The sequence below is a fragment of the Chanos chanos genome, chromosome 8, assembly GCF_902362185.1.
Source record: "Chanos chanos chromosome 8, fChaCha1.1, whole genome shotgun sequence".
NCBI classification, from domain to species: domain Eukaryota; kingdom Metazoa; phylum Chordata; class Actinopteri; order Gonorynchiformes; family Chanidae; genus Chanos; species Chanos chanos.
Genome location: NC_044502.1, coordinates 31,925,189 through 31,938,781, shown reverse-complemented (window position 1 = coordinate 31,938,781; position 13,593 = coordinate 31,925,189). Strand labels below are relative to the sequence as shown.

Sequence of the window (13,593 nt, the reverse complement as noted above, 5' to 3'; positions counted from 1 at the left end):
AAGTTTCTATTCCTTAATTTGCCTCGATATTGTCACTAAGTAAAGTGAGAACTGGGGCCTTGTGTGTGTGTCTGTGTGTGTGTGTGTGTGTCTGTGTAAGTATATTTCTGTTCCTGTGTGTACATCTGTGCTGAGAAAAAAATGAAAGAAAAATGACTGTACAAATACGTTTTTCTTTTTTTCTTTCTTTACACTCTCTAGATTGAACCCACTCACCGACAGGAAAGTGACTGATTGAAATCACATGGAGAAGATGACAACTTTTCGCCCAGCCAAAGGGACAAATTGCCAGATTCTTTCACCAGACCAGTCACTGAGGAGTTGAGAGGATGAGTCTGGGCACAGTTTGTCCCTGTCTTTCACAGCTCTCTTTTCATTCACCCCCCCCCCCCCCCCCCCCATCTCTGTTCCTCCCTCACTCATTCCTCAGAAGGCGTGTGCCCCCACGTAGATGGTTAGACGCAGGGCAGAGGTGCTCTGGTAACTCATCAGAGGGTTGACAGACACCATCTCCAGGTCCAGTACATATTCTCTGGGTCCAGTCACAGCACGGGCAAGTACCAGCATAGCACTGATGTTATTGATTTGCTGTTAAAAGACACATTCAAACATGAATGACTGACCTTTGACACAATCATCATCTGACAGATTCTCTCTTTAGAAAGTATCACTGATTTTATTCATTATTTCAGTACGTCAGGGGCCCATCCTTGTTCTGTCTATGCAATTTTAGTCTTTTTATTGTTTAATATTCTTGTGTGTGTGTGTGTGTGGGGGTTTTTTTACATTCTGGAAGCATTCATGAATAGTTTTCTTTTTTCCGTGAAAGACCTCCAAATTCACAAAATTGCAAGACAGAGAAAGAGATAATATATTACCAAGACTGGAAAAATTCAGTCGGTTACCTAGACACTGAGGCAGACACACATTCACTTTCTCATCATTTTCACTGATACGCTATACGGTATAATTTTTTCAGTTGAGAAGAACCAGATGGTGTGATGGTGTCAGTGAGCACTTACCCTAGATTATCAGGTAGTTATTTGCTCTGTGTGTGTGTGTGTGTGTGTGTGTGTGTGTGTGTGTGTGTGTGTGTGTGTGTGTGTGTGTGTGGGTGATTGTCTCTGTGTATGGGTGTGTGTGCAACATTTCAGAACGATTCTACACACATTTGTGTGGCCAATCCCATTCACATTCTTCATGCACACCACACTACTGTACTGTATGCACATAATCCACAGCATTATGAAAGTGCCCGACAGTGGTGTTCTGTTAGCCATGTGTCCACTCACTCGTATGTAGAAGTCTCCACCGGTGTCTCCTGAGCGGATGCGGAAGGTGTTGTAGGCTCCAGGGTAGATGCTGGTGGCCTGGATCTGGAAGATGTCTGAGGGCACAGTGCGCTCCGACGTGATGCTCATGTAACGTTGCACTATGGAAAAAGGCAGGTCCCGACATTCTGGATCCACCACAGGGCACACACAGCGACTAGGGAGAGACAGACAGACAGAACGAAAGAGAAAAATTACAACATGAACATGAACTGACAGTTGGCATTGGTTTGTCTTCCTCTCAGAGTACGTGTGTGTGCTCGTGTGTGTGTGCGCGCGCGTGTGTGTGCGTGCACGTGTGTGTGTGTGTGTGTGTGTGTGTGTACTACTCACTTTTCAGACACCTGGACATAAGGACTTTGGCAGCGATTGTCCACACAGCGATAACCCCCATGGATGTTCACACAGCTCTGTCCTTCTCCACACTGATGAGAACCTGTCTCACACTCATTCACATCTACACACACACACACCCAAAGAAGTTGAAAGACTTGGCTTTTAATCTTGATAAATGATTTATTCATTTAAATTAGTATGATTCTACACTTTCTTGTTTCCATTTTTGCGCAGCAAGTGTAGACACTGTTGTAATACTAGTGAAACTGAACTGAATTGAATTAAATTGAGGTGAACTGATAAAAGAATGTGTAGTTGTAATGGTGATGTTTACCCTGACAGAGGCGGCTTCCTAATAACTGGTAACCCTCAGGACACACACACGAGAACTTGCCAGGCTCATTCAGACACTGATATTGGCATAGGAAGCTGGAATAGCTGCATTCATCAATGTCTGGAGGAACAGGATGCAAGGGAGAGAGAGAGAGAGAGAGAGAGAGAGAGAGAGAGAGAGAGTGAGGGAAAGAGAGAGGGAGAGAGAGAGGGAGAGAGAGAGAGAGATCAAAATATATAAGGGAACAAGAAAGAGAGAGATTCAGAAAGACAGAGAACGAACAAAAAGAATGACACAGACAGACAGACAAAACCATGAACCATGATACAACTGTAACTACTGATTTAATGACAGGTAATTTGAGTTGTAAAATATCCAGATCCTAGATGGTTTATATCTAGTGCATGCTAACCATTGCATGAATAGCCATCAGGGTCAAGATCGTAACCCTGCTCGCAGCGACAAAGGAAGGTCCCATACGTGTTATAACACCTCTGCTGACAGGGGGCGCCCATCTCACACTCATTCACATCTGAGGAAGATAAAGGAAGAGAGGAATGGATAGGTGGGAATTCAACAGCTCTCAACCAGTTACTATACAGCCACTGAGGAAAACCACAGATTTACAGCTGTTCCATTCACAGTAATGTTGCTAAGACCAGTTTGGTCTTGCAAAGGGTTTTAATGGCTGCTGCTTAGCATCAGCTCTTACTGACTGGTATGCATTCTCGTGTTTGGTTTGGTTGGTAGTTTGTGGGTATGCTTGAGGGGGGCACAGTTTAGGAGTGAGTTTTAGTGTATGTGGGTTCAACGTTTCAAAGACTCACCAATACAAGATCGGTTATTCCCTGCCAGCTGAAAACCAGGTTCACACTCACAAGAAAAAGACCCAGGCACGTTCACACAGCGATGCTGGCAGTATCTGTACCTGCACTCATCAATGTCTGCCACAGAAGAGCCAAGAGGGAATGAACACAGAGACTATGAAAAAAGAAAGGGTTTCCGTTTGAACAGAGAAATATGTCTCACCAACACACTCTAATCCAATCTTGCTGTACCCATCTGGGCACTGGCAGGTGTAGGTGCCTGCTGTGTTGATGCACTGTTGGCTGGGCAGGCAGTCATGCAGGCCCAGTTCACACTCGTCCACATCTGTGTGGAAACAAAACCATTCACACTGTCAGCTGTGCTTATTTAATGTCAGTGCTAATACTCCCTGACAATGTTTGATGAAATGATAGAAATTTGGGCAATGATAAAGCGGCTTTTCAGGAGACCGACATCAGGGCAATATGGAATTATCATAATGTTGCATATTACCACAACATCCATATCTATAGCTAACACCAACTCACAATACTTCATTTCCATTCATAATGGCATACTCCCAATACTCACCATCCAACACAATACCTCATACCCAACACAGTGTCCCATAGTTAAAACAACCCAACACAATATCTCATACCCAACACAGTGTCCCATAGTTAAAACAACCCAACAAAATATCTCATACCAAACACAGTGTCCCATAGTTAAAACAACCCAACAAAATATCTCATACCCAACACAGTGTCCCATAGCCAGAACTGCCCAACACAATATCTCATACCCAACACAGTGTCCCATAGTTAAAACAACCCAACACAATACCTCACACCCAGCACAGTGTACCATAGCCCAAACTACTCACTGCTTAACAATACCAGTACCCAACACAGTGTCCCATAGCCAAAACTACCCAACACAATACTTAATACCCAACACCGTGTCCCATAGCCCAGACTACTCACTACTTAACAATACCAAGTACAACACGGTGCTCCAAATGCAATGCACTACCCAATACCCCATATCCAACACTACTCAAAACAATACTCCATACCCAACACAGTGCCCCATACCCAGTACTACTCAACACTATATTCTATAAACCAACACAATGCCCCATTTCCAGTACTCCTCAGTACAATACCCTGTACCCAACACAGTTCCCAATAACCAACACTACCCAACACAATACTCCATATCCAACACTACCCAGCACAACCCAACACTACCCAACACTACACACAATACAATGCCCCCTTAACCAAAACTAATCACAATTCTCTATACCAAAAATTCATCAACTTAAATCCCCCATTGACAACACTTACCCACACAGTTGTCACCCTGAACCTCATAGCCCACAGGGCAGGGGTTGAAAACCTCATTAGTCCCAGCAGACAGACTGGTCTCTGTTTGACTGGATGGTTCAGGGGCAGTTATGACAGAGGCAGAGCGTGGGAGACACAGGTAACCTCCGTAGTGATTAAAGCATTTCATCTCCCCCTGACACGCATCTGTAATGGTCTCACACTCGTTTATGTCTTGAGAGGGAGAGAGAGAGAGAGAGAGAGAGAGAGAGGGGAAAAAGAAAGAGAGGGATTTTCAGACAATCATCCAAAACATCATGTGAGAACATGTTATACAGCAGTTCTTGGCAGTAGTTTTGTATACAGGAAAGTGCTATTTTAAGCCTATTTGCTACGCTCTTTTGTAAGTCGCTTTGGGCAAAAGCATCTGGCGCATGATTAAATTTCAGTGTAAATGTAAATGTTGGAGAAGAGAAGTAATGTGGGAATAGAGTGACAGGGCCCGTGTTAAGGACAGAATGGGACAGGGAAATGCAGATGGGCAGATTGTTTCTTTCTCGCTCCCTTTCTCTCTCTCCCCAGGGGCACATGACCATCCACCCACCTCTACAGTGTTGAGTTTGCACATCCCACTCATAGCCATCTGTGCATTCCTGGACAGAGAAAAAGAGTTTCAAACCGATGAATACACACTCATAGTTTCCCATCTCATTAGCGCTTTGACTTAATTTGGTTGTGACTAATAGTTTCATTAAAAGGGCTACTTTTCAGGCCGTGGGGGTGCCAGGAGTTTGAATCCGGCTCATTTCAGAGTCAAGTAATGTTATTCATTGTATGCAAACACAGAAATAGAGTTTACACAATAGTTAGCACTAAGACAGCTTATAAATGGGATGGAAAGAGAAGTGTACATGAGGAAATGTAACTAGTCCTTACTGTGTAGGTCTCACTCTCTGCAGGAGACTGAGCGATGGCACCAGGAGCGACAAACAGAAAGACACAAAGGTACAACAACACACACATTCCCCTCATACTTGCACAGGTATAATAGACACACATGAACAGATGTGCTGTCCTAAAAACAGACTCTACAGAGCAAGTCAGTTATTCTTACACACACATACACATGTGTGAGCACAGACACACACACACACACACACACACACTGTCCTAATCAATCAAAGCCAGTTAAACAGACAGACTGGAGTGGAAGTACAGTGACAAGGGGTCTGGCAACTCAATTCTGTCACATCAGTTAATCTGCAAGAGAAGAAAGATAGAAAAAAAAAAGATGCAGTGATGTTAAAAGTAGCAAGTAGCATTTGTAACATTATATAGGATAACTCTACAAAGCAGCACAAAACATTTGCGTTTCAAATATTTGAAACATTTAAGACATTATATAGTTTAAAGAGCATGGTCTTTACACTGACTCACTGATTCATTTATGTTGAAACTCTGGTGTCTATATAACCGGAAATAATTCCCTTTTTGGGGTAATGACAGTCCTGCTGATGGATTTCCAAATATAGATTTGGAATAACAGAGACAGAATAACAAAAGGCCTGTTTGAGAAATCTGTGCCTTTATCAAGGGAATGTTCAGACCTCCGCATTCCTTTAAAGATTACCTTGCCCAGACATATAAAAATGTGCTGGTCTATATCCTACTGAGAAAGTTTATTAAAACGGCAATTTTGCATGCTCCTTTTTAGTCTTTACCCACATCTGTGTTGTGGATGGCTTTGAGGTTTAGCTGGCATAATTATTTAACTTCTTGACTCTTTTTTGGCAGTGAGTGATACAGTATTTTGCATCACGAGCAAAAGAAAAAAAAGGTAATGTATTAAACCAGGTCATATAAAGCAGGAGAATGGCATTTTGACTCAGAGTTTGCCAGCAGTTCTAATGTTTGTTCTGGAATTACATGGCTAGTCTCGCCCGTTCTCTGTTTTTCTTCATTCGCCCCGCTCCTTACAGCACTATTCACGCTCCTTTTCACCACACCGCATTAGTTCAATATTGCTTAAGTATCTGCTTACTTGGTCACTACATCTAATCTTAAATACCAGGATAAAAGAGACAAGAAGCATCACTATCAAACATGCGTTTGCTTTTTAACATTGGCTAAGCAAAGGTTATTGAGCTTACTTTTTCATGGGAAAAACAACACTCCTTGCTTAATGCTTTTGTTATCATCATTTTATTGATCTTGTAGAGTAGACTGTAGCAGTGAGAAGGTCCATGATTAAGTTGTTGGATTTTAGTTCGATTCCACCTCTGCTTTTCCGCTTGTCTGCATGTGTGTGTTAAGCCTCTGTCAGCTTTCCACACAACGTTTTACCCTCTCTAAATGATTTTGTGTGTTTTACTTCTAAACAAAGATTTGGAAGAAAACTATATTCTACTCATAGCCATTATTATATGTAAGTTTATAAATCTGTGTGCATAGAGACACATTTCAGTTGCTGGTAGCTGATTACCTAATATGGTTAGTACTTTGCAAGCAGTGATATAAACGATTCAGCAAAAGGAGCACACAGTTGGTTTTTATTTCACCTCACATTAGACTTTTCCTGTGTACACTGTTGACTCGCCTACAGTACAAGGATATTTTTGGAAATTAAAGACTGTGACTTAATGAAAACGAGTTTTATAAGGGTAATAAATCTCACCTCTTGTTTCATCCACTGCTTGCAGTCCTGCTTAGTCCATTTGCATTCATTTGCACTTCCAGTCTCCCCCTATGTGGGTTTGTTCAGGTTAAAAAAAAAAAAAAAAACTTTGTCTTTTTCACTCTCTGGTATTTTTGGTCCTCCTCTGTAACACACGCCGTTTGTTCCCTTGCTCTGTGTCCCAGTGCCCTGCAGGCCCTTGCTCTCCCACTCTAAGTCTTCCCGCCACACAGAGGGTCTTACCAACGACAGCACTGCAGGAGTGGTGGAGCATGTGTATGTGAGTGTGTGTGTGTGTGTGAGAGAGATACCTAGAGGTGAGGCCAGCCCATTTGCCCCCACCTCTGTCAACCCTCTTCCTTCCATTCAAGTGAGCGTTCTTAACAACCCCCCCCCCCCCCGCCCCCCGATCCAAATTCCTGATCCCTGGCCCAAATTCAAAATTCATCTCTCAAGCATCAAGGTGTAGGAGTAACATGTCCAGTCAAGCCCCCCTTCAGCAGCAAGACACACCTAGGGTCTCTCAGCCCAAATTCTGTTACACACACACACACACACCCTAAAATCCACAGTGAAAATCTTACTTTTCTCTTTACAAAAATCTCTAACAATACTCTCACATTTTTTCCCCCCCCAGTTTGGTATACAACCTTATCCATACTATCTATCTCCAATAGTTTGAACAGGGTCGATTTTTCACTGCCTGAGAGAGGACCTGTGGAATGCAGAAACAGAATAGCAAGGAAGGAAAAAAAATTAACACAAAAAAAGAAAATCAGCCTTTACTGCACCTACTGTTGAAACTCACACGGATACTAAAACCCACTGCAAAGTTTCATATTTTGTTAGAGGAACTGAGCACCTTAACTACATGGTATTCAAGGAAAAAAAACTGCAGATCTAAAATTACAGAGTTCCACTGATTATTCTGGCTCAAGCAAACAGAAAAAAAAGATGTCTCCGGCATTTCTTTTCTGGTAAATACAATGGAATTTTCCATGATCATTTGGAGGGGCTGTGTAGGGGTGACAGCTGTCACAGTTCAGGGTTTTTATGGGGTAGTAAAAAACCCCAGCCTGGACAAGCCCCTATCAGTCAAACACAAATCACCAAACCAACTGTAGCCTCGTACTGCAAACCAACCCCCTCTGACACAATATCTCACATACACACACACACAAACACACACACGTGCGCGCACATACTCCAGTAAACATAGAGACAAGAGATATGTGCTGTGCTGTATATATGTGCTGTGAGAAGAGTGTTTTAACTTTTCAACCAAATCAGTAAACAATTACACCATACACCCTACAAGGAAAGAGTAACAATTTCGCAAGCTTGTTTTAACTAATACCTTTATTCAAGCCATTAGTAGGCTGTTCTCTAGACATAGATTAGATGTAGCTACAGACTAAATTGCGTCTTAAGAAGTGTTTGATGGTAATTTTCAGTCAAAAGCAGGCTTAATCTGAGCATGAAAACCTGCCCTGATACACAGTACAGAGCATAAAGCACTTGTTTAAAAACAATCTTTTCTTAGAAAAGGTGAAAAAAGGGGAAGGTAGAGACAGGGAGAGAAAGGAGAGGCCTGAGGTAGCTAAAGAGATTTACGGTAGAGAGAAAGGAGCCGTAGGGCCGATCTGTAGTATGAATACTGATAGTGGGGAGGGAGAGAGAGAGAGAGAGAGAGAGAGAGAGAGAGAGAGCTGGTGTAGATGACTATTGGTATCCAGAGAACAGCTTTAATCGTGGTACATTTTCAGGATGCAGCTCTTGATGACGCTCATGTATCTGTCCCAGATTATTTGATGTCTTCAAGAAGGAAAAAAAAGACAAAGAGAAAATTAGGTTAACACTCACGTTTTATAGTGAATTACGCTGGCATCTTCTAAAGTCCTTCTCAAAGGAACACAGGAAATTCATCAATAAAGCATTGTTAACATTTTACTGTGCATTATAAGTCAAATCACTTTATTGGTTTGGAGCTACACAAATGTGAGATGATTCAAGGACACATTCTGAAAACACGTGTGTATCATAGTATCTGACTCATTGGATTCAGTCTGTCTCTATGTCACATGCACTCACCTAAACGTGTCAAGGGTGTGAGCACAGCTGATGTAGTGAGTGAGAAAAAGTCGAAGGTCTCCGACTGTCCATCTCTCTGAGCGACACGGCTCAATAAACTGAGAGACAGCAAAGAGTTTTAAATGACACTTTCTTCAACCGAGACAAGCTCTTCTATCACTGTCCCACCCTTAAGCCAGTCGATTCATATAAGTGACAGAGGTGCTCAGGAGTCTGAGTCAAACTCCCAGTAAGTTGTTACTAATGTGCTACTAACTAGCACTTGATGGTACTCAGCTTAAACAGGACTATCATTAGTATTGTGGCAAAAAGTACAGAGGATCTGGGAGAATGACACTTAGAACAAAATATTTCATGACCCTACTGATAACAGATTCTCTACATGTACAATCTGTCTGTAAACCAACTCAGACATTCACTTTTTCCACGAGGTCTATGAATAAGTCACGGACGTCTTTGGTGTGTGTGAGTTTGGAAGCAATGTTAACCAGTGCTCTGGAGAGATTCTGAAAGAGACACAAGCAAAAACAAAAGAAAAAAAAAACATAATGGGTAAACAGAAAATACAATAAATAAATAATAAACGTGCAGAAACTGATAACCAAACCTTAAAGTTGGCCTCCATCTCGTTGAAGACTTTTATTTTTCCCTTAAGCTGTCCACATACCAGACTATGACACAAAGAGACATACTGTCAACATACAGTATAACTGTAAACCACACATAAGGCTTTTGGTCAAGTAATCGTTTCCTACCTTTTGTGTTGATCAAGCATATCTTTGTCGTTTATCAAAACTTTAAGGTCCTTTAAGTCATGCAGGAACTCTTTCTCCAGTTCCACATCCATATCCTCCATCATGCTATCTGAGAGGAGAAATATGAAAAACAAACAGAGAAGAAAACGTTTAGCATAAGCTTAGAGCCTTAGCATTTCTGTTCTCATGCACTGCTGTCATTCAATGTTTACTGTCAGTCAATACTTAACTGCTCAACTGTTGTAATTTCTGGGTTAATAAAGAAATCTTTTATTATGTTAAAATTACGGGGATCAAAATTAACACATTTACAACCTTGTTACATTACCGTGAACACTCATTTGTTTTGTTGTTTTTTTTTACTTAATCCTATTTACCTGCTTGCGTCTTATACTGTGAAAATCATGATGAAATATTTTTGTGTGTGTCTCTGTGGTGTAGCAGGAGGGGGAAGATGGCTGAAATGAGTTCTGTTTGTGACTGGTGTGAAAATGAGTTGGTCCGCCTAAGGGAAAAACAGCCCATTCAATCCCACTGACACCTGTACTCACAGGCCTCAAAGGGACAACTTCACTTGAAGGTGGGGATCTATATTTTGCAGGATTTTTTTTTTTTTTTTTTTTCGGTTTGTCCCTTTTTCCTTGAGAATTAACTGGAAAGACCGGCAAGATAAGGCCACTCATCTCTTTTATCTGGACTTTTGTCTGTCAGATAGGGATATCTGGTCAGTCATGCAGTCAATCAGCTTGTGCTGACACAGCAGGGTAGAAAGACACCTTCCTAAAAGGACAGTGTCGTTTCAAAAGATGTCAACATAGCACACTCTTTCAGAGTGCACCTCAGGCAATGAGTGGAAAAAAAGGAATCCCGGGGATACGTTTTACAAGTTTGATATTATTAAATGTGATTAATTCTGAAAAATCACAGTAAATCATGTCATTAACGCGATTCTTTTTTTAAAAAATCTGATGCCCCTACATAAAAATACAGCACATGCTTCTACCTTTTAAATATTCCAATTTTGTTTCTGTTCTAGGGGACAAGTCTGTGTTTTTAACTGTGTACATAATCTGTTTCTCTGTATTCTCACTATTCAACATATACGATTCAACATTTGGCCATCTGGAGTTCCATGCGAAAAGATGAATATGAGGTAAGACCGAATTTGCTAGGTGCCAACAAACGGGCACATGGACTTCCACAATGTTGTCTCACCAACTGCTCCTACTGTCCAGTAGCTGATGAGTTGCCCTGCACAGAAGGCAAAGTCCTGAAAGGACAAATACTGCAACTTCCTCTTTCCCGTCTCAAAACGACTGTTAGCAAAGAACACAATGGCAGCGTAGTCCCTGAGGTGAAAGACACAGAAAGAGAGACACAGCATTCCATATTATGTCAAACAACACAACATCATTTCATTCCATATGATGTCAAACAACACAACATCATTTTATTCCATATGATGTCAAATAAGACAACATAATTACATTCCATATGATGTCAAGCAAGACGACATCATTTCATTCCATATGATGTCAAACAACACAACATCTTTTCATTCCTTATGATGTCAAACAACAAAATATCATTTCATTCCATATGTCAAACAAGACATCATCATTTCATTCCATATGATGTCAAATAAGACAACATACTTTCATTCCATATGATGTCAAATAAGACAACATCATTTCATTCCATATGATGTCAAACAAGACAACATCATTTCATTACATATGATGTCAAACAAGACAATATAATTTCATGGCAGTGTTACGTTTTCCATTTCACATAACAGTTATGAATGACATTAACAAGCTGGATTCATTTTCACTTTACTTATTTTAAATAATCTTGTAATGTGAACAAGGACAGTTGGATTGGATTATGTCACAGAGAAGCCAAACCTGGCCAAGGCATCTGACAACAGGAAATGATGCTGTATGTTCTCCACCAGGGGGCCTCGGAGCTCCTCCACCACTTTAAAGACACGCTTGAAATTGTCAAACTGTAAACAAACAGTGTGTCAACAACAACAACAACAACAACAAAACAATCAGACAAAGTTCTGTCCATTGATTCACGACTGTTCTTCCTCAACCTTTGAGAAGGACCCAAAAGAGCAATGGTGCATATTTGATTCATGAAAATACTAAATACTTATATGGACTGACACAGGAGAATTCTATAGTTTTCAGGCATCCACGCTGTAAGGTTACAGCTGGCATTTTGATTAGGACTTTTTCAGCCACCGTCAGATCAAAACCATTTGACAGGGCTGCAGCCTGCTGAGGTGACAGGTGTCAGTGTCTGTCCCACCTGTCGTCTACAGCTCTTCAGTGCAATCCCAGTCTTTGAGCTGATGTCATCCAAATCCTTCTTGGTCCCTTTAGACAGCTTCTTCCCCAAAACCTCTCTGGCAAACACACTGTCAAACTCATAGTACCTATAGGACAAAATAAGACATGACATAGACAGATGTCTTTCACATGGAAACACACTAACAGTGTATCCAAGCACAAAAGCATGACATTTTTTACCCAATTTCTTGAAAAAAAAATTATTAAAAAATGTATATATTTCTAAATTATATGTAGGAAGTCTGTCGTAAACACATTTTGGTGTATCTACTGAACCTGAACTGATAGAGACAACGAGGCAGTCCTGGAGCATTAAACATAAAACAGAGGGCCAATATTATTACAAACATGAAGGAGAAATGAGTTGTTTCAGACACAGTCACTGACCTCTCGATAAGCATAGCTTGACGCTGGGGAGGAATCTGAAACAGAAGTTGATTGGCTAACTTTGTTGGGCTTTGCAGGAGTCGTTCACACATTTGGAAGGTTCTGAACTGGTCCATGGTGTCGCTGAGCAAAACTTCTGAAGTGGCCTCACACTCTGACAGCACACCGCCCTCCATCCGAATCTTCACGGCATCAGACACTATAGGAAGGAAAGTTGCTTGGGTTAACTTCTACTTACATGTCAACTAACACAGTTCTATCAAACAACACTGTGGTGAATTCTGAGCACACAGACAAACAAACAAACAGAAAAAGAACAAACCTGTGTAACCATCCAGCCATAGCTGATACACCTCTTCGTCCATGATGGTCGTGTTCCCCACAAACACGTCTAGTTCCATAGACATTTTCTAAAAAGACAGAAAGATGTGGCTCTGAACTCTAAATAAGAGCAGCCAGTTGACCGCCTGTTCTCTCAGAATCAGTAAAGTTATTGTGTGATTACAGACAAAGTTATCAAGGAAGTTACTGAGTACTCAGCCATATGCTACAAACACTTCGTATGTTATAATTTCTGAACGAAAATGCGTTCTCAAAAGTAAAATTAAATAATTATGTCTTTACGTAAATTTACAGTAGCATGTTTACACTAATTTTCCACTGTAACCAGTAACTTTTCACGCTAGAATCAAAAATTGTTGTGTTTATTATGTTATTCAAGGCACTCGAAACATGACGGTTGCTATTAATGGCAGGAGTGCAAGAGGGACACAAATGATCATCACATTATTGTAATTGCACATTAAAGCCCATTAAGGTACAAGAGCTGGCAGCTAATCTCCTCAACTCGAAAAGTCTTAACTTACCGTTCTATTTCTGAGGCCCGCTACAGAGCGAGCGGCAGTGTCAGATATAAAACTGCAGTTAGCTGATATCAAAATATTGCAGAAGGTGACGTGTACGGCCTCGAAGTCTCAACGACATCTGTGTAGGCGTCACACGGATTGAGGATCCCGCATCGGATGAGAAACGTTGTTTCAGGTATCAGTTAAGAGGCGACACTTCAATGGACTTTCTTAAAGTTATTGCTAATCTGGAAGCAAGTTAAAGTAACACGACTAATATATTTTGCAACTTGAACTCCTCGAACTCCTGTTCGGTTGACAGCTATGTTTTAAAACGTCGGT

The 13,593-nt window shown here is 41.1% G+C and overlaps 2 protein-coding genes across 3 annotated transcripts; both read right to left on the bottom strand.

The window, feature by feature from the left end:
• Window positions 1-426: 426 nt before the first annotated feature.
• Window positions 427-5,171, bottom strand: efemp2b (EGF containing fibulin extracellular matrix protein 2b). Its single transcript, XM_030782078.1, has 10 exons — window positions 5,076-5,171; window positions 4,744-4,792; window positions 4,161-4,373; window positions 3,031-3,153; window positions 2,829-2,945; window positions 2,414-2,533; window positions 2,002-2,121; window positions 1,665-1,788; window positions 1,293-1,488; window positions 427-588 (listed from the first exon to the last, which is right to left on the bottom strand). The coding sequence occupies exons 1-10, from the start codon at window positions 5,169-5,171 to the stop codon at window positions 427-429; spliced, it is 1,320 nt and encodes a 439-aa protein (XP_030637938.1).
• Window positions 5,172-8,558: 3,387 nt separating this feature from the next.
• On the bottom strand, window positions 8,559-12,813 carry fibpb (fibroblast growth factor (acidic) intracellular binding protein b). Of its 2 annotated transcripts, none has more exons than XM_030782079.1 (10): window positions 12,729-12,813; window positions 12,407-12,605; window positions 11,979-12,105; window positions 11,567-11,667; window positions 10,850-11,008; window positions 9,660-9,764; window positions 9,512-9,575; window positions 9,324-9,410; window positions 8,905-9,002; window positions 8,559-8,628 (listed from the first exon to the last, which is right to left on the bottom strand). In XM_030782079.1, exons 1-10 carry the CDS (start codon window positions 12,811-12,813, stop codon window positions 8,559-8,561), a joined length of 1,095 nt encoding a protein of 364 aa, XP_030637939.1. The 2 variants fall into 2 exon arrangements, with proteins under 2 accessions (XP_030637939.1, XP_030637941.1); XM_030782081.1 differs by having other exon boundaries at window positions 9,660-9,768; window positions 10,875-11,008.
• Window positions 12,814-13,593: the final 780 nt, after the last annotated feature.

Bases quoted from the DNA above. Each gene is read 5' to 3' on its own strand.
- fibpb (XM_030782079.1), bottom strand. From the start codon at position 12,813: ATGTCTATGGAACTAGACGTGTTTGTGGGGAACACGACCATCATGGAC. The intron at 11,668-11,978 runs GTGGGACAGACA...GTTTGTTTACAG, and splicing joins TGAAGAGCTGTAGACGACAG to TTTGACAATTTCAAGCGTGT. The intron at 9,765-10,849 runs GTGCCCGTTTGT...CCTCTCAGATAG, and splicing joins ACAACATTGTGGAAGTCCAT to CATGATGGAGGATATGGATG.
- efemp2b (XM_030782078.1), bottom strand. From the start codon at position 5,171: ATGAGGGGAATGTGTGTGTTGTTGTACCTTTGTGTCTTTCTGTTTGTC. The intron at 1,789-2,001 runs GTAAACATCACC...GTGTGTGTGTAG, and splicing joins AGGAAGCCGCCTCTGTCAGG to ATGTGAATGAGTGTGAGACA. The intron at 1,489-1,664 runs GTGAGTAGTACA...GTCTCTCCCTAG, and splicing joins TATGTCCAGGTGTCTGAAAA to TCGCTGTGTGTGCCCTGTGG.